At 41.9% G+C, this 21,553-nt stretch overlaps 1 protein-coding gene across 4 annotated transcripts in view; it reads right to left on the bottom strand.

The window, feature by feature from the left end:
* Positions 1-21,553, bottom strand: part of LIN52 (lin-52 DREAM MuvB core complex component) — a 69,422-nt gene that overhangs the window by 10,298 nt on the left and 37,571 nt on the right. For 3 of the 4 annotated variants that reach the window (XR_011141588.1, XM_068946565.1, XM_068946564.1), the window contains one exon: positions 9,911-15,112. Coding sequence is in view for 1 of the 4 variants with exons in the window: in XM_068946564.1 (XP_068802665.1) it covers positions 15,057-15,112 (56 nt within the window). In the remaining 3 variants the exon portion in view is untranslated. Of the gene's footprint in view, positions 1-9,010; positions 9,121-9,910; positions 15,113-21,553 lie in introns of those variants that run through there. The other variant, XR_011141587.1, reaches the window with a different exon arrangement.

The raw sequence follows: 21,553 nt of genomic DNA, 5'->3' as shown, positions 1-21,553 counted from the left end.
TGCCTCATCTACTCATAAGCTCTTGAGGACAGAGACTTTCCTCTAATATGTGTTTATATGAATCACAGTACAATAGTTTTGATATTTGCTGAGGCCACTGTGCCTTAAATGATTACTGTAATGCAACTGATAACTCAGACTACTAATGAGATTTCCTCCAGCACTACTCCAGATCACAGGTCAGCTACCGTACAATTAGTGAGTAACATGTGAATGCTACAAGGTCTTAGTGAAGAACATCAAAAAATATCACACTCTTTCCCTCCATCTGCGCTCTGCATATTTATGACCTGTCTTAACGATATTCTTGAGCGCTGCTGATCTGTACAGAGGATGTTCTTCACTAGAATGTCCTATGCAGGAGGACATGGAAGTAACATTTTTATACTCAGTCTATCCTTCTCTGTGTTTGGAAGTCAGAAATTTAGCATTATGTTATTTATACAGCACGACGACAGGACAGTAGACTAGAGGTATAACAGCAAGAACCCTCGTACCTTCTTAAGCAAAAGAAACCAAGGTCAAGTGCGAAAACCAGCAACATGCCTCCTGGGGGCTGCCAGTGAGGCCCAGTCTCTTGAGGTAGGCCCGATGCAGGAAACTTCAGCAACCCTTATTCAGGGAGGTCACTCCATTCCTGAGCTTCCAGAGCATAAAGATGGAGCTAGTTGTGATGGTATTTGATTTTCTGCTATTGATTTAGGACTCCTCCCCAGACCAGATAACTGAAATATCCGGGAAGCTAGGCAAGTGATCTGTACTTGGTGTCCATCCCCACGGTTCAAAGTAACAGTATTTCTTCCTCTTCAAAAATTGCCGTTATGTATCTGTTCTGTTGGGATATTGGAAAACAGTGGTGATGTTTCATTGAGCATCTGCTGGAGAACTTCAGGTCAGGTGAAGTAACTACATTCAAATGTTTCTCTACCTGCTTCTTTCTATTTGTAAGGCAGCATAAAAGCTGCCACCTCATTGGGGTAAGTCAGGAGCAGTAATGGTCTTCCTCTTTCCTCTCTGGGTTTTAGTAAGAGGATTCTTCTGGAATAAACCTCTTCGTAGAAAAGACACTTCTCAAGCCTTCTCTGGAGATCAGTCCCTGCATCAGGAATACTAAGATTCAAGTGATCAGAGCAGCCAGTAGGAAATAAACCACAGCTAAAAGGTAGAAGAAAGTGGAAGGCTTTTACAGTTCTGCAGGACTACAGGGCTATGATATGGACAAGGTAGGCACTGCCACAAGGGAAGGATCCTTGCGGGGTTCAGAGCTATAGGGATAGAAAAATAAAAAGGCACAAGCCACAGAGCAGACTTCAAGCTCCATCCCAGGTGATGGGAGACTACTGCCGGAGCCTTGGAAAGAAACAGATAACCTCAATGGAACAGCCATAAGGGGCAAATAACCCAAGAAAGGAAGGCGTGAAGCCCCTTGTAGCTTTAAAACTTGACAAATTCTTTTGAAAATAGTACTCAAACATACAGAAGGGGACAGAACAGTGAGAGAAATGTCAAAGACAGCACCCCATGCTTTCAACATATTGCTCTTCTGAAGTCTGAGGGAGTGAAGGACAACTGGGACAATTCTCTGTAGGAGCAAAGGGGGAAGGGCAACTATCCCCCAAGACTGCTGTTTAGGAGCAGTTTCCAAACACACACCTCAAGGGATTTTTTTTGGAATGTGATGAACCATTCATGTTCCTCTTGCAGGAAAAGATACTGTTGTCCCCCTATTTCCTTGCTGGAATTGCTGTAAGGTTAGAAAGCTTTAGCTGAGATTCAGAATACTGCAAATCTTTTCACTTTTCCACAACATCATTTTTAACGATCCCTTTTCTCCACTTCTCCCACACCTGACTTCTCTCCATACTGCTGACTCCCCCCCTAGCCCATGGCTGAGCATGATTTTGCAGGGCAGGGTCATATCTTCTATTTGGAGCCTCACCAGAGGCACACGTATTGGTACACTTTCTGATTGCCCTAAAATTAGTAAGAGGATAGAGTGGTAAGAGAAAACTGTAATTTGAGGTTATTGAATAGGAAGGACTGTTTTCCAGTCAGAAGAATAACATTGCCACTTCTGCAGCATAAGGCAATGTAACAGAACCCTAAAGAAATCATCCCTGGCCACCACAGAAATCTGCAGGCCTGCTGGCAAGGGCCTAACCGCAGGGGACAGATGGACAGGGTTCAGCATCTGCTGCAAGAATAACTAATTAAAGAAAAACAGAGGAAAAACGCTTCTCCTGGCCACCTCTCTCTTTCCATCCAGAGAATTAAAGGCCATCATAGAACAAACAAGGTTGAAAGATGATAAGTACATTGTTAAAAGGAAGAAAGAATATTGAAAGTTTTAGGACAATACCATATCTATTTTACTGTATCTAGCCCAAAGACATTGATTAATTAAGGGCTGAATGTATCTTTCAAAGGTCCATCACATCCCAAATCAGGCTTAATCATTGACACATTCCAGTATCTTTTAAAACATCAAGCCGCAATTATTTGTGCAAATCACTATGTTCCTTACAAAAACACCAAGGCATTAAGAAAAACATTTGTGTGTACAGTAGATAAAACTACTCACTTCCACTGACCCTCCTTAACACTCACTGTTCTTCCCTTCTGCTGAGGCTACATCAGCTGCTATGATACTACTGACCTGCTCCGGCTCCATTTTTTGTCTTCCATCTCTCCAGGAACACTGTCTACTTTCACTATAGCAGGTTTAGGTCTATAGCATAGAAATGCGCATTTTTATTTAGTGTTTCCTATGTCTCTTATCATCATCGTCTTCACCTGCCTTAACCCATGTGAAACATTTGGATTTTGTCTAGCTGAAGGTCTCATAAACAGAGCTGCTTTTCTGGAGCAAAAGAAAAAATCTGATGTATACGACTGTCTTGCTCCTCACCACAGACTACAAGTGTGATGACCTGGAAAAGGTAAGAATTTCCTGACAGCATCTAGAGGCCCTTGTAATTCCTCAGTGTTCTCCATGTTGGTCACATCCCACCTCGGCAGGGTAGAAGACAACACTGTGCACTCTACATGAACGCACAGGGGGAAGGGATTGCTGGAGCTCAACCAGCTTCTTCTGCAGTGTTATTCCCTTTCAGTCTCTTTGTTGACCATTTTAGTGTTTCTTTTGCCCTTTTGGATGTCTGATAGATTTGTTATACGTAAACTCCCTTCCCCTGGTACATACAGTGTTTTCCTCACTTGCCAGAGAGATGGTTGGGGTTTTGGAAGCACCAGCTGCAGCTGCTGGGACTGCTGGTTGGAGAAACATTTGCCTCCTGAGCCCGTTAATTAGCACAGTAACGGTAACTGTGCTCCATTAGCCAACCCATGTGGTCGAATCCCTTCCCCGTCCACCAACCTTTCCCTTAATGAGAGCTGGAAGGGGGACACTCACAAAACACTGCCTCAGAATAATATTCGGCTTTGTCCATGCCGGTAACTAGAGCTGACAGGATCACTACGTCCATTTCTCTTCTAATTAGCACACTTCCAGCTCGGCCTGAGCCAGCAGCCAGAGAAAAGCGATCGGACAACCGTACCGAATCACAAACACAAAGAGGTCCATTCCCCATAATTAGGTGAGACAATTCCTCAGTCTTTTCTCGGCTGGAGCTTGCCGGTAAGACTCTCGCTGTTTTGGTAAGTCCCAGCAACACAAGTTACACGTCTCCCCAGGACACTAATAAGCCCCTAATTGTCTTCCGCTTCACACGGCTCTTACCATAGGTCTGACTTGGGGGAATTCTTCTAACAAGCGACAGCCAGCGCTCCCTGTGCCACAAGCAGCAACGGGAGCCGCCTCTCAGGCAGTTAGATGAGAAAGGGGAAGTGGAGAAACAGTGAGAAAAGCAGCTCAGGCACTGGGGCCCAGCTACACGGAACAGGGCCAAAGGGAACAGGTCAGATTGCTTGGCATCAGCTACTCACTGCTGGAGACAAAGACTTTCTCCACCCTATCTCTAGCTCTCAAACGCCAATGCCCACCTCTGCACCCACTCTCCCTTTTCCCTCTAATCACTGACCTACCTTCTCCTTTCCAGTCACTAACAGCACACACATATCTGTGCTTCCACCCGGAAACACACAATCAAAAACAAACATTTCAAACAAAACATTTCACAAAACAAACATGTCGTTCCAAAGCAAAAACTAGTTAGCTTGTTTCGTAGCTGTGGAAGGGGCAACACTGAATACTGAGAATATTGGGTAACTGCAAAGGTTTGCCATCAGTCTCCGCTAAGACTCACTTTGGTCTCCTTTACTTTAAGAGAAATGCAGGAGAGAGACCTGGCATGTGCTTTTCTCCAATGAGGCAATACTGCGGGTCTATCACAGAGTTCAGACTCAGAAGGAACATGTGTATAAGTGACATCCTGTCAGTTCCTATGGAAGGGAATGCCTAAGGGTATCACAGAACAGATTTCTAAAGATGTCCACAAAATGATTAAGAATATGAAAAGTTCCAAAAGCAGAAGGCAAGAGAAGGATAGGAGACCCCAGTTCAAAGTCCTTGATCAAAACAAGACTGAGAAAGGACTCATACTGCCTCTGACTTTCAACCCAACACTTTCTTGAGAAACCATCATCAATAAAATATATTTCAGCAAAATGTTTTCTCTAGAAGAAAATGTCAGTTTTGGACAACAAGCCCATTTTGAACAAAATATTTCAACTGACTCTATTAGGGATACTCCACACCTGCAGATGCAGTTGACTAGATACTGATCACTTCTGCAAATCAGGCCAAGACATCTTGCCAGAAGTATTTAGAACCCCTGGCTCTACACTGTACCATTTGACTTCTGTGCGCTAAGCAGGGGAGAAAGATTTTGGTGGGTAGGAAGACAGGGTAACTAAGGGGATAAGCTAACCCATTTACAAGGAAGTTGCAGAAGATCCATATTAGCTCTCCCACACTTTAGATTTTCAAAGGCAAATGTGAACTGAAAAGAGGGGAGAAACAAGGAGCAAAACACTGACTGTTGCAGAGTGCAAGACTTGCACAGAGTGCAAGAAAAAGACAGGAGCAGGTGATTAGCTAGAAAAGCAATTTAGGATAATTGATATACAATAAATAAATAAACCAACGAAAATTAGCAATGACTAGTAAGACCTACCCTAATAGGAGAGGAAAACCAAATAAAGGCCACAGAACCAGGCAACCTGAGTATCCATCCCCACTTGGGTCTCTTATCCCTCTTTCTTATTCAGATTATGAGCCCTCTTCTTGACTTTTGGTCATAACCTATTGCATTTTGGAGTATAGTGATGAGCGTAAGGTGGTAAACAGCAAATTTCTGATGCTTCAGAATTAGCTTTAAGCCTCTGTGATTACCAGTAAAGTTGTTAGATGTGCCTGGCATTTGTGGGAAGGGAATCCTCCCTGGCATCCAAGTGCCTTGAAGCACAACATTTAATTACCCTATGTTATTACACACCTACTCATCAGCTATTGGTCACAGAGACAGCCTTTCAAGTGATACAGAATCAAGTCAAGTACTTTGTCCCCCCAGAGATATGGTCAATAAATAAGGTGCAAGGTCATTCTTACTACCCATTTTTTCTACTAGCAATTAAGTAAGCGCTTTCAAGCTCACTCCGCTTCCTCTTTTCTGTTCCTTACTGAGGTGTCTATAACAGAGACAGGCAGGGAGCGTTCCGGCTTCACTGGTCACTGATCTGTGTTATAGGAATCAGCAGGCAGGCCAGAGGTCAACCACACAAACCCAACAAGAAAACGCCTATTCTGCACAAGCATCAACTGCTTGGAGTCAGTCATTCTGCTCAAAGGGACATGATTGAAAAGGTCAAGTCTAAGTATCAGCAGTTTCAATGGATGATAAAGTCTAAACGCGAAGAGATCCCTCCATACTGAAGATGCTAGTGCAATGTCAGTAAACATGGCAATATTGCACATACTGTATGTAGTGTCCGCGTTATGCCCTTTGAAAGCTGGATCAGTTCATACTTCTCTGGCAACTTGAGCTTTCACATGTCTTTATATAGACTTCAAATGATTGGCCTTTATTCTTCATCGCTTCACATTTTTGCATTTTACCTCATCTTTCTTGAAGAAACTAAAAATGCTGATGTAGGGATAGAATTGAAGAGATAATACATCTCTAGAATGGCTTTGATTCTAAGAATCACAGTATCACATAAAACCTAAAGGCTCCAGCCCTTCTTTTTTTTTTTTCTTTTAAAAACATCAAGTTTCATCTTTTATCATGATGAAATTCTAGTTCTTGAAAGTCAGCAGGAGTTTTATCCCATAATAAACAACAGTCAGTGTTTTGCTCCTTGTTTCTCCCCTCTTTTCAGTTCACATTTGCCTTTGAAAATCTAAAGTGTGTGAGAGCTAATATGAATCTTCCGCAACTTCATTGTAAAATTTTAAAAATGCTTGAAAGCTCCTCACTTTCAAGTATGTGAGATACCAGAAGAGTCAGTGGGGCAAACAGATGGTCACTGGAAAGTTGTGGACGAACTAAGATAAAAATTGCTGAAATACTAAGTGTGGTGCATAACCACTACCTTAAATCAAGCATCAGAGGAACGGCAGATGAGATGACATAGGTGGCAAGAACCTTTAGAAAGGGCTTCAGCTCACACTTCAGACCAATAAGCTTTAGCTTTGGACAGTGTAAAAGGGCTGAAATTGTGGATATCTAAAGAATAAAATAGCTGTAGGGATATATAAGCTGTAACAGGGAAGAGTCAATATAGCTTTTGTAGAAGATAACTTTTTTTTCACATATCTATTTGGTATCTCTCAAGAAATTAACAAACATGTAGATAAAGATGATTTACTGATATAATCTTGAATTTCGCTAAAGCTTTCCTCAGGCTCTTAAAGGAGCCGAGCTACTATGAAATAATAGACAAGGTCCTCTGGTGGATCAATAATAGATTAAAAGATAGGAAACAACTGACAGGAATAAATGATCAGTTTTCATAGAAGACGGAGGTTGGCAGCCTGTCCCACAAGGAGTGTTAGGGAACCTGTGCTAGTCAACATCCTCGTCAACAACACAGAGAAAGGAGCAGGCAGTGAGATGATAAAGCTTGTAGGTAATGCAGAAGAGAAGAACTGGGATTTAAGTGAAACGTTCTCATGCAAGAAAGAGATCTAGGAGCCTTATGGGCTGTTCTTTTTAAGAACAGTCAAAATAAGGAAAATAAAGTTTTTGGAATTAGCTGTAGCCATAATAGTTCCAGGGAAAAGCAACAAAGACTTTTAGTAAAATTTGAGAAAGATTATACTCTGAAACATACCATCAGAGCATTTTTTTTTGAAGAAGTTTTTCCTGAAGATTTTATTTTTTTTAACTCTTTTGAAGAAGTTTCCTCAGATGGATAATGCTTATTTGCCATCACATACACTATCTTTGAATGTATTTGGTATACCAGCTGATACATATTCTGGGGTGTACATGTAGGAACCATGGGTTTTGATATCTGGGGTGGGAAGCTTTTACTGCAGTGATTATAGAAATATTATTATACATTTTGCATTTGTTGTTCTAATCACGTTAATTCTGTTCAGTGTTGATGAACTGCAAATTGCAGTTTTGCTGGGCTGCAAATACAGAGGGGAGGTTCTGGAAAATTTTCCTTCAATATATGATCTTCTTCCAACATGGATTGTTTAATGACTTTTTTTTTTTTTTTAAAGTATCACTACAGAGTGGTATATGAAAACAGGGATACAGTGGTAAGGGGTGAGGATTATTTTCATTACTATATTCCACTATCTTCATACTATATACCACAGTTAAATAACTCACAAAGATATGATGCATTTCCCCTTTAAGAGTGTCGTTGCTGCTTGGGGTTATTCCTTTAAAGGAGGAACTATATGAACTCAGAGCAAATGTGATGATGCCTCAATGTCTCAGCGTAGATTATATCTTTGGTGTTTTGAATGTTAGCTTTATGGGAGTAGATGTATTAATCCATGGATTTTCTGTAATAGTAATTTGCTGGTTGTCTTTCTGTTTTGATCGTGGATATCTAAAAATTGCTATTAGCTTAGGAGTATTGCAGAATGTTTATGCAATGTTACTGAGTTTATGGTGGAAAAGAAGTCCAGGATTTCAGGTCATAATACAAACATGTAATTTGTGTTTTTTAGGTACTGCATAAGTCAGTGATGGAATTGCCTAGTATCTCTTCCTTAGCATGAAAAAGTTGGCACAACTGTCATCATGATTTGGAAGAAGCATTGTTTGTCTAAAACAAGTTCCTGTGAGTGACGATGAAGTTGATGAGTTCAGCAGCACGCATAGACTACAAATCTGAGTGATGATCCTGTTACAGATACTCAAAATGGGCTTCAGGTCATGACGATGTGGGAGAAAACAGTGAAAGAACAAAACAGAAGCTGTGATTAGGGCCTACATGCCTCCACAGTACACCCACACTTTCAATACCCTGCAGCTTTGATTATGCCATCTCAGAAAGACCGTAGTAGAAGACAGATAATTGCAGAAAGATGAACAGATAGAACACAAACACCATAGAAGCCACAAAATCATGAATAGTGCACAGATAGCAAAAAAGTAACAATAAAGTTACTGTTCCTAAAAATAAAAGAAATGAAAGGGTCAAAATGGAACTATCAGGTAAGGAGATTTAAGACAAAAAATGTTTAGTTGGTTGGTTTTTTAAAATTCACTGTCAAGGGGCATTTTAGAGGCCAAGAGTACAGATTAATCAGAAATAAGATAAATTTATGGAGGGTAGTGTACACTGTGGACCATATTCAACTACTAGCTAAATCCCTAAAACAGATTGATAGATGCTGAGTAAATTAACTCAAAGCAAAATCACTCCATGCAAGTCTCATGCTTACGCTCTTCTCTTTGTGTTTACAACTGCTTATAATCTAAGAGAAGATTACAGGTAGGATGGACCTTTGATTTGACTTGTAATAGCACCTTACATTTTTGAGTTACCAGTAACATAAAACAGAATAAGGTTCAAACATTACCTCTGAGTTGGACTGAATCTCAAATCTCCTAGTTGTATTGCCTGCTGATCACAACTAGTTCTTACAAGTCTCATACATTCTGCTGGGCTTCTGGCAGTATGGATGCTCACCTGTTAAAAGACTGAATTTTATTCTTCCATGGAGGTTCAAGGGATCTTCTTGGAGAATAAAAACAAAGCATATATGAGAGTAGAGGAGACCTCTGTCTCTTTCATATTCTACTATAAACCATAGCAAAATCAGGATCACCAACTGTTGAGCTTTTCACTGAATTTCATACAGGTCAGGTTATTTTGGGGTCCTAGTTAAAGTCATGTAATAGATGGCTCGCTCATCGTCCAGATAATAACCTCCTGTTTTGGCACACACTGCCATAAAGAGAGAATTTAAGGAATCAATTCATATCACTCCCTACATTTGAGATCCATTTCCTTTTGAAAAAAGTAAAAGAACTGAGGCAGTACACCTTTGGCAATGACACTCAGTATGGTAAGGGGAAAGTCGAACAGCTCTTTGGAGCGTTCCAAGTGAATAGCATAGGGGAAGTGTGCATGCCAAGCACCAGTATTTGTTATTCAGTAGGAAGATGTTACTCTTGGGCCTCCTGCTGACAGATGCATATCTGGATATCTGTCATTTCTAGGTGACTTGGTGGAGGAAATATGAAGCAAAACTGAAAAGCTGTGTGCTATAGGACTGTTTCAAAATTGTCAAATTTATAATGGCAAAACACTAGGAAATGGAGTATTACGCCCTCTTCGTTACAATCATAAAAGTCTAGTTGCAATGGCAATGGATTACTAGAATAAGAATTTCTCCTCAGTTGGACTAAATAGCAAAGCATCTGATACTCAGACTGAAATGAACAGCTTCTACAAGTAAGCACATATAACGCTGATATTTAAAAGGAAGTAAATACATATTTATTTCCAAGAATCTCACAGTAACATTTGACATACTGACACATTAAAACACTTCATAAAGTAAAGCATTAGCTCATACAATATTACCAAATTTTGATTTTAATGGACTCTTCATTCCCACCATTTCATTGTCAAAACTTTTGTTGTTGTTTGAAAATACAGAAGGTTATCACCAAAAGCCACCCAGATTTTCTCATCCTTCATAGATATTGCAGCTTGGGAAGGACATCAGCGGAGAAAGAAATGGGGTTTAACAGGGTGTGAAAACCCTTAGTTCCATTTGGATATTGCCAACTACTTATTTAGTGATGGGAATGGAGCATGCACAGGCCAAAAATTGAAGGGGCAGTAGACAGAGGAGCACCTTGTCTTCCATCTTAACAGTGAAAAGAGCCACCTAGAAAATGCTTTTCCTCAGGCTAAGACACAGATTTTTCATTTTGGGGGGCTATTCTGGAAACCCAGACTGTTCTGCGAGCTTTGCATTTATTTATTATGAGACCACGGAGCAGTAATAGACAGATTACAATCTTCTGGCTAACATACAAAAACACATATAAATATTACCACTAGAAAATACATCACTGACTCATCTCTACAGATGACAAGTATAAAGCCAATAAATATCACACTTTTAAAGTATATATTACTTGCTGCCCTATAGATGATAAGTACGGCTGCATGTGGTAAAGGCCTTTTTTTTTTTTTTTTTTTTAAACACAGGAATCTTACTAAGAACTACTTAAAGTTTGAAACCCCTTGCTACTTACTAGACATATCAGAAAATACACATATATTTCCAAGGCAGACTTTGATATCTTCCCCTACATTCTTCCTTCCTTCAGATCTCAAATTTCTCAATGTTTGAATCTACAAACCTCTACAATATGCGCAAAGTCACATTGGTGATACAGGCTAAGTATCCCAATATGTTATACATGTGTGTATTTATATTATAAATATGATATACAAACTTAGTATTGCATCTAGAATGTATAATTTAACACTTAAAGCTACATTAACATCAATTTGCACCAGCAAGTTTTTTCTCTGTCTCTGAATTACCACTTTTAGCTTCTCTTCACGTTCTCCTGTCTCGTCTCTCATGCTGTCAAGGGATGGAGTTCCTCTGTTAAACTCAGTCCTGCAAAATCTGAAGTATGGAAATAAATCCATTAAGTTTAAAATCAGACTCCTGACATACCTAATATTCACTACTTGTGTATGGTCTTTCTGGAACTTGGGATTTAACTGCTTAAACTTAGTTAACAGGAGCTGTCCAAAATGAGCCTAGTTCTGACTGATAACAGGCAACCACAGACTGAAGATTGAAAGGCCATAAGCATTTTAGTAAAAATTCAGAGAAGTCTACTTAATTAAAAATCTCCTCCTCTTTATTGCACATGCACCTGAAAACAGTCTCCTCTCTCTGCAAAGACAGAAATATGCAATGCTCTAAGGACAAACTGTTAATGATGCAGCACAAGTACTATTCCAAGTCATTTCTCCTCATATGTGATTGCAGTCTAGGAAACGACAAATTCAAAACAGCCTGCATGCTAAAAATGACATTTCTGAATGGAGGGAAAAAAAACCCATATACATATATATATATAGAGAGAGAGAGAGAGAAAATCTCCAGGGCCATGAATAAATGCCCCCTCGCTGGGCGAGCTCATGCCTGGCTGTCTTGCCCCACCTCCCCTTCCCCACCATCCTCGTGCTCTCCATGCAGGTCCCATCCCTGCTGCCTGCCTCTCCCTCCAGCCCCACCACTCACCTTCCTCCTGCACTCCTGTGTGCCTGGGTGTCCGTCCGTGGACTGGGAGCAGGCGTTTGCCTGCCGCTCCTTGTCCATCTCCGGGATCCACTCGTGAGGACTTGCTACTCTGGCACCAAGGGGGAGCTGCTCCCTCCTGGTCGAGCTGCTCTCCTCAGAGTGGGGACCCCTGGGGGCTCTGGTCCCAGTAGGGATACAGTCACCATGGGGACCGCCTCATCACAATGGCCTTGTGGGCATGATGCCACCTCCATCACAAAGCCCTGGTGGTCGCCGTGGGGACCCCATCACAGTGCCTTGGTGGTCGCCATGGGGACCCCCATCACAGTGTCATGGCAGTCCCCTTGGAGACACACAGCACCATGATATTGCCTCCATGCCTCTGGCCTCAGCTTTTGAACCTGGCTGAGAGCTGGTGTCTGGGGAACAGGAAGTTTTCTTCTCCTCAGCTCTGAGCTTGCAGAGGCTGCCCCTCTTCAGGCAGTCCATAGTACACATCCACTACAAGGCCACTCTTCTTGGTCTGCTTGCTAATCCTCACTCATAGCTCTCGACAAGCCCATCATCCATCCCTAGGCAGAGCTCCATGCATTCCCACTGCTCTCTCTCTGGGGTTTCTCTTGTCCACATCTCCCTGCACCTTTTCCTTGCCAGCCCAGGCCAGCACTTCCTCCCTCTTTTTTGACTCACCCTCTCCCCACAGTTGCTCCCACTTTAAGGCTTCCCTCACCAGCTTGGATGCCTGGTCAGCCATCAGGTCAGCAGATGGGAACACTCCCCTTCCAAATGAAGTGAGACAACCAGTGCCAGTGGAGATGGAGAATGGTCTCTGAAATGTCTGCTGAGGGCTGTCTCTCAGGTGACAGTGCTGATGACAGATGCCCATCCTGCTGGAGGGGAATCTGAGCCCTCAGGAGAGCTCAGAGATCTCAAGGCATAGTGTGTGCCTGGGGATGGACAGTGAGTGGAGTCTCACAAAGTAGAGACAGTCCATGGTGGAGTAACCAGAAGGTAAAGCACTAAATCCAGGTATGCACAGGGAAATGAGGGCTCTGCAATCCCTGGAGAGGCAGTAGGGACCCAGGAAGCCCAGGGAAGGGGAACTGGAGAGTGATTCATGCACCCTCAGGGAAAAACCACAGGCTGGAGCTAGTGCACACCCAGACACATCTCCTGCCATTGCAAACAGCCTGGTGTCATTCTGAGCACCATCCAAGAGCACAGAGATGTGCCAGCAGTGTCATCAGTGTTTAGCCCTGTCTGGTGGGGTCTGCTTCCTGCCCCAACCAGCATGGCCAGTGTGAAGTCAGGAGTCACCTCGTGGCCTTGTGGCCCCACAGTTCGTTCGCTCTGCAGAGCAGCAATGCCAGCCCAGGCCCTGCAGGGAGCACAGGGGAGGGGTGCAGGAACATCCAGCCAGGCCAGCACGGACACACTCACCTGGGGAAAAGCTCTCTGGGGAGCAGCAACCTCCCTAGAGAAAAGCAGGGCAGCATTCAGGTAGAAAAAGAGAAGAAGAAACAGGTTTCTCTGGGCACCAGCTCAGGTTAGGTTGCTCTGTTCCTGGGTCAGCAGGAGCTGTGGAGGGGCTGCAGGGCCAGGGCTGTTGTGCTGTGCTGGGGAGCAGGGTGGGCATGGAGGGGCTGCAGGCAGACAGGGAGGGGGATCTCCTGGGCACAAGAGCAGGGCAGACAGAAAGTGACCAGTGTATTGTGGGGCCTCCTCCCCCTTGCTGGGGAGCTGCTGCCCCTGTCCTTGGGCCTGGCCTGAGTTATGTCATGGACATGCCTGTGCCCGGTCCTGACCCTCGGGTGCTGACCTGACCCTGTCCCCGGCCTCCTGACCTGACTCCCCATCTCTGCCTTGGACCTGCCCCCTCACTACAGTCAAGAAAGCCTTGGCAAGGGAAGCTGGGATGCAAGCAGAAGCAGCTTGTAGGTCCCCAAGGTGACCATATATGCAAAACAGCAACCCTTGCCTGACAGCCAATTGAAAGGTATATATATATACACACACACATACACCACTGTTCTTCATCCAGTGTTTCAGTATTATGTTTTTATCCTAAAAAGAACCTATTTACTAATGCTTAAAATGCTCTTTTCTAGGAAAAGGAAACAGGATGAAATAAAAAAAAAAAATCTTCTCTTAAATAAACTATCCGAACATGCTCCCTACCTCCTCTCAGGGATGAATATACAGAAGTGCATCAATAGAAAGAAAAGACATCAGATACCAGAAAATTCTCTTTTCAAAATCCTATCTTTGTAGGTGAAGCAAATTTTGAGGCTGGTGTTTCTAGTATAATGGAAAACATCAAGGAATACTATTTTCAAAAGTGCGAAGCTTATATTTAAGCAGACTGTCCTTGCAGTGGAGCTAACAAGCCTGTTGCCACTTCTTGGAGCTCTCTCTAAAGGAGAGCATTATTGCCTTTCAGCCTTTTAACTTTCTTCTCTTTCTAACTTTCTTCTTTTTCTAGCTCCATAAGAAGTAAATTGAGATTTGCAGTGGACTGATAAAGTTTTTTTTTTTTTAAATGCACTGGCCAAAGCTTCTATAGAGATATTTTCCTTCGTGATACATTCACACCTCTCCTTCCTGTGGTCTGTCAGTCTAGATTTCACAAGAGAACTGTCCAGTGGTGAGAAGCAGCTTCTGGTACACACAACACTTGATGCAAGCAAAGTGAAGTGAATGCCTGAAGGTCCTCCTCTGAGTATCAGATTTGCTTCTCTGAAGGCAGTGACTGGAATCTAATACACAGATGGCACTCAACTTCTACACAAGAAGTGTACGCTCCTGAAGAGCCAAGGCTAGAACACTATCAGTCAGTCTACACACCAAACTCTACTTTAAATCTTCCAACATAGAAACTGCGTGTAGGAAACCAATGCATCTAGAACAAGGGACACACGAAAGGGCCAGTGCATCATGATGCCACGCTGGCCACTGTCATAAAAGATCTGTTATGTATTTCAAACAGGGGTGGCCACTGAGAGCAATTCAGTGGGGCCCCTGGGGCTGTTCACTTTAAATAGGGGACAAAAAAAATTGGCAGATAACTTTGTCCCAGCACGTCAGGGCTGAGCCTTCCTGTTGGATATTTTAACGTCAGATAAAGGCTGAATTCCAACGGAATTTGTAGCAATCCTTGTGACCTGCATACAGAATGCTTCTCCCCAGTTACAAGACAAGCTGTGGAAGCAATAGAGACATTTGCTTCTGAAGATCTAGAGCAAGAGCTTTGTTCTCCTCCTTAGAAGTTCTGTAGTTCATCTGGATCCACAGTACATAAAATGATCCAGCTGCGGTATTTTTGTCCAAACTCCAGAAGCAGCAGCTACTTCTTGGGTTTTTCTAGGATGTTGAGGAATTTCCCTCGAGTCATTTCTCTAGCTGAAATCACAAGTGGGAACAATAGATTAACATTAAAAGAAAAAGCCAAAAAGAAATGCATCATTTGCAGTATTTAAACAGGGGATAAGAAGTTTATTTAGATTTGTACTTAGAGTAATAGTAAATATTAAAACAAACAAACAAGTAAATAAATCTGCATTCCAGCTTCAATTCCTGACAATCTAGGAATGCAGGCAAGACCCAGAATCTCCTGAATTTAGCAATAATTCCCACAGGCTGTCTCATTACACACAATCTACGCTTTCTATTCCTACTGCATTATGCTCTTGCAGCATCTCCTTTTCTGTCTTTGTACTATCCATCTCTGAAGGGTGTAATCCAGATCACCATCACTCTGTCTCAGAGCAATTGTTCCTGGATGTTATAATCCGTCAGAGATTATGGAACTCTGTCTTTCTCCATTTCAGGATTATTGGTCCCTGGATGCTATGATCTTCAGCAGAAATTAGACAGCATTTTCTCTCTCTCAGCAGTGTCAGTCCCTGGATACTGTAATATAATGGTGTTTATATTCCCTCAGTGCAGTTCATCTATGGATGGTGTAATAAAGTAAAGTTTATAGAGCTTTGGTCTTCTCTCTCTCTCCACACTGACAGTCCTTCGATGTTTAATACAGCAAGGCAAGGTTTATAAGTCTCTCTCTCACTCTTGGCACCATCAATCTCTGGTAGCTGTATTACAACAGGGTTTACACAGCCACTTTTCTGCACAAGATATTTCTGACTTGTGAGTCCATAAGCTCACAAGCTGGCAGAGCAGCCCTAATACTACCTTTGTCTCACAATAACAACACAATGCATCAAAGACAGCATGATTAGTGATCGAGTCCCGGAGAGAGGCAATTTTCCCACCGGTGTTTCTCTGCATTTTTTTTAAATAAAGGTGCGAGTTTTGTGCTGGACTGTCAGATGACAAAACATGGAGGCTTTTATTTATAGGACTGATGCAAGCTTGCATGCTTCCTACACCCAACCTAGAGAGACTCTGCAAGAAGGAGACAAGAGTTCATCTTCTGTTTTGTCATTCAATTCCTGACCTTTCTTCTCAGAGGAACAACAGAAATTACAATTAGCATAAAAACTACAGGTAGGTTTGATGTTAGGTTTTCTTTTGACATTACTGGGTATCTAGTTAGAACAGAACTGAAACGTAATAAAAGTGTTCTGCTTAAAATACTCCATACTTACCCTCTGGTAAAGACATTTTGTTACTCTTGACATGACTGATTAGAATTTGTGCCTTACAGCCTCACGTTCTTTAAGTTATTACATCTAACTTGTCTACCCACAATTGAACCATGAGGCATTGGGATCAACAAGGTCCCTGTAAAGTAATAATTATTATAATAAACTCTTCAGTATGTATTGATATTCGTAGATTTCAAAGTCCATAGTCCACTGCAGTGAGTGGAACATACCCTACTGTCAGTTACCGCTTCTGGCTGGCTGCAGATTCAAGCACATCACTGCATTGTTCACTTGGTTCATGTCTCCAGTTACGAGTTGCATTATCTGGGATTCATTCCCAACTTTGCTTCTGGTTCACAGTGTGAACAACCAGGAAAGTCATCTACTTATTTGTACCTCTACTCCCCGACCTGCAAGGCAACTTACATCTTTAAGCACTGCTAACGTGACACACGGGTAGAAGGTGCTGCAGAAGGGCAGAGAGAGGACTGTTATGTTGTCGGGGACTAAACTGTTACGCACGAATAACAAGATTAAATAAAAATGCAAGTTTCTAGAAATTTGAGTTAGAAATAGGTTTCTCAGTCAGCTCCTTGACATCCCCCTGCCTTTCACCATCAACAGTGCATGGTTTTAAAATGCTGCTATGGAGAAAGTGCAAAGTCGAACTACAGCTGATAGAATGGAAAGTTTTCCTGAGTGCTAGTCCCATAGAGGAGATATACGAACGCATGACAATTCTGTTCCCCCGAAGAGGGCTGCACCCTATAAATCAGGCAGAGAGCATAGACTCCTTCTGTGCACTGAGTGAAATTACTGTGGGTTGGGGGTTGCTCCAGAGCACGTGCCCTCCTGTTCACTTGTCATCAGAGATGTTAACATTTCTGATTAATTCACAGACCTCTCATTTTATTCTTCATTCCTTTATCCTTGCTATCCTGTTCTGCTGCAGCTTAAAGATTCTTACCGACCTGCTACAATAATCACCACCCGCTTCCCCCCCCCCAACCTGGTGAAATTGTTTAGTGATGCCAACCGCGCTTTTAATTTGCAAGACATCAGACACAGAGGTAATTTATACCAACATCTGTTCATTTCTGACTTCTGAAACAAACTCGCACATGCTGCTACAAAATCCCATTAGGAGCAGGAGACAGCCTTCTGCTATTCTGTATTCCTCTTCTCCTCACATACTCAGTCTTGCAACAGGGCTTTATTTTTAAAGATATGATGCCAAACTGAAGGAGCGAGCCTTACATCTTTGTATGCATATGAAAATGGCCAGAAAATACATCCTCATGCCCCAGACAAATCCCAGCCAAACTAAGAGGAAGTTTGCACAAACATTTGCAATCTTTTCCCTGCTTCAGCTGCTTCTCTGATCTGCCCAAGAATCACAGTTAAATGCATTCCTGGTAAACACAGGCCAGATACATGTTATATGATACTGCTTTGAAACATCTTGCTATTTCCTACCCTTTGTTCCTCTTGAATCTGCAGCGTATGTCTTGAGCTTGGGTTTTGCACAGAAAAGCCTCTAATATTAAACCAACTCCTCCGCTCAGTACTGCTTCTGCTAAATGATATCTTAATAATGGGAATATCATTTCCACTTGGGCCTTTTGGAGCTTGCTGGAGTGAGGTACATGCTTTTGAATGAAGAAAGCATCACCCACATTCTAAATATGACTGCAGTCTCAGAGAGCTGGTAAAACCTGTCTTAAGCAACTACCCAAGGGACCAGCAGAAGCCAGTAGCGTAGCAGATAGAGGTAGATTTTTTTTTTTTTTTAATTAAAAGGTTGGACAAAACTGTACTGAAAACCTTTGGGATTTTTTTTAAAGGGCTGCTTAAACCAGGGACTTGTCTGGTGAAGACAGGGCTTGAGCACAGGTTTCTTTGTACCAGCAAACAGGCACTACAGAGGCTGTGCAGCATGAAACAGAAACATGAATCTCCATGTAAAGTCACGATTTACAACCTTTCCTATGCTGTGCATCTACTACAATAGAAAATCAACAATGGATACGATCGCAATAGCCTGGTTACAAATTAATCTCACCTAGTAGGGAGGAGGAAGAGGGTACTGAAGACCATAGCAAAAAAAAAAAAATTTTAAAATGTTATCAGCACTGGTTACAATGGGAGTTGAGAGCTTGAAAGACCTTCTCTTTCAGAAAACTGTATGGAGAAACAGTATCAGTTATAATTAACAGAGAATGCTGTCCTATATGAATCAAGTTTTCTGCCTAGAAAGAAGCAGATCTCAAGAACAGGTAGTGAAGAGGACAGGTTGGGGCTGAAAAGGGAAGGAAAGATTTCTACTTGATAGGGGAACAGAGTAAGGTTTAATATAATCTCTTCTGAGAACTTCAATCCCTCAATCCCGCATTTAGCCTTGTTGCCTGGGGCTTCTTTTCTACTACAGTTGTCCCCAGGCTGCCTCTCTGCAGTAAATTTTGTGGTTACTGGTTGAAAAGATTCAGTGGTACAGATTGATTTCCTACAAGTGAGGAGATGAGGGATTACCAAAAGCAGTCTTGGTTAACAAGATTGGGTGCAGAATCTCCTGCTAGAGCAGCCCACTCTGCCAGTGCTTTGCATCCTTTCACTATGACATATGGGTTTCATTACACAAAGATTTTCCTGATTTTAACTTTGAGGCGATTACGTTGGAAACTCAGAGCCATCTTTGCATCTATAGCAATTTAAAGGTTAAGTAACTTTTTAATCAAATGACAAAGACTCATAATGTTTTTTCTTCAACTGAAAATGAAAACTGCTGTTCCGGATGTTCCTTCCGGTGACAATTTAATTAGAAAAAACACTGTACTGGAGCTTGGGGTCCAGTCTGATCGCTCCCCATAAAAAGCCTTCTCACACATATGACAATACAGGGCACACTGTGTCAAAGGCTGGATAGCCAGGAAATAACGGGCAGATTTACTACTATAAAACCAGTAACAAAAATAGTAACTTACATTTATGTAAGCAACTTGCATCCTGGAGGATCCCTAAGAAACACACATGTACACACATTCTTAACATAGTACACGCATAAGCACACAACCACGACACGCTTGGTGATAAAGTCCATACAAAAGATATGTGACAAACTGATATGTATCATACATTTATCAAGATCATTATACCTTACTCTGCTCACTAAACTTTGTTTTCTGGGCTTATTCTAAAAATCTCAAAACAAAGCCTGTGAGCATCTTCAAACCACAGATATTTTTAAATGAAGCACTGAAGAAGCACTTCTGTTTCTCCCTTAAATGTACCAGTCGGATGCAAATTTGACTGCACTCTTATAGCGTAACCTCTGACCTGAGAATGCAGCAGGACTGAAATCTAAAGTGCCTTTCTACTAAAAAGAACCGGAAATATAATTAATGCCCTATGAACAGAACATGTTTTTAGCCCTGAAACATCTTGCAATACCACACTTTGAATGCTACATTTTTGACTACAAAAAGGCTATTTACTGACTACCTAGTTCAGGTACACAGTCTGTTAGCTTATCTCTCAAAATCTTCTGCCCATTTAGTCTCTTACAGTTGTATTTATAGTAGCTAAAGATTGATATTACTAAACAGCCACGGGGGGGGGGGAGGGGGAGGGAGAGGCTTACATCAGCAAATACCTATAAAATATTGCAAATCAGCCAACATAATCTGAACTTTGATGATTAGGAGAGATCTGTATGGATCCCTTCCATTTCCAACTTGTTTTTGTCTCCCCAGTCCCTGTATGTTTATAAATAGAAAGACCAGACTCCCAAAATCCTACTATCATGTGGATGCCTGCTGACATCAGCTCATCCTGGAATATTCCTTCATAAGAAGAGCTCCAATTACTCTGCTAACTCCATACCTCCTTAACATAACTGCCAAATGAAATACTACCTGATGACTGTGGCATTGACAAAATATATATATATATATATATATATATAATGATATAATTTGTATATATCACTAATATGTATTAATTATATACAACATAACTATATAGAATATATATTTTCTATGTATGGGAGGAGGTGCACGTGCATATTTCAGTGAGTTACGCACTGAGCTCAATTTCATAAACTGCTGGAACTGCCATCTCTGGATGAAGAACAGTGGTCAGCAAGTGCAGTGCCAGGCCCCTTTACTGAAGACTGAATTGACACGTGCAGACATTCAGACCTGTGCTTTAAAAACTGTTATATTTACACTGAACACCAGCCTAATCATCACGCACTCCTGAAACTTTTTTCAGGTAAGACAACATAAAATCAGCAGAAACCTACGGATGGAGTAAGTCTGCATTACCATGGCATCTTCTGATAATCAGTCTCAAAGCACTTGCGGAGTTTACCAAGCTTCATAAAATTCTTGAGACATACAGTGATTTAATTCACATTTGGAGATGGGGGTCACAGCCTCCGTACAAAGTGACGTACAGATGTATATACCAAAGGAGTCAGCAACAGTGCTGGAATTCAGGCTCTGAAAGATGAGCTCTGTCAAGTCTTGCTGCAGCATTTCAAAATATTAACACCATTCCTGGTTCAAAACATTGCTGTCCTTCGCTTGGTAACTGAAACAGCAGAATCTACACTGCAGCTGTAGTTTATAGTCTGCCGTGACTTGTGTTGAAATGCCAAAGAAGGTGGGCTGGAACAAAACCAGGCTGCGAACCAGAGCAGGTGAGGCATAAACACGTGGACCACTCCTACCCCTGTTAGGAAAACAGTAATCTCTTACGGAGGAGTGGTAAATAGCTGACACTGGTAAACTTTTAAATCACAAACTGTTTATTCAGTGAGTGTTAGCTAGAGGCCTGGGAACCGAATCAAATACCTAATCTTCTCTTGAATCGTGAAATCCCAAATATGACCTCTTTCCATATGGTTTCTCTCCATCACAGCAGTGATGTTTCACCGTGTACCTGATAAGAGATATCAGAGATCATTCAGAATTATCCACAACGGCAACGCTAGATCTGCTGCAGATTGAGATTTCCTCAAAAATGTTATTGCTGTTATCAATAAACACTGAAATTATACCCCCTCTAAAATAATTACATTCCCTCTCTGCAAAAGAATGTAGCTTGTTCTCCTCATCGGATTTCCCTGCCTTGCAGGGCAGCACCATTGTGTTTGCGCTCAGTTGCAAACAGCAATGTTCACAGAGCTCCAAATGCAGAAAAAAAACCCCTACAAACAGCGTACAAGACAGCA

Source organism: Struthio camelus, chromosome 5 (assembly GCF_040807025.1).
Source record: "Struthio camelus isolate bStrCam1 chromosome 5, bStrCam1.hap1, whole genome shotgun sequence".
NCBI classification, from domain to species: Eukaryota; Metazoa; Chordata; class Aves; order Struthioniformes; family Struthionidae; genus Struthio; species Struthio camelus.
This window is presented reverse-complemented; position numbering and strand designations above follow the sequence as displayed.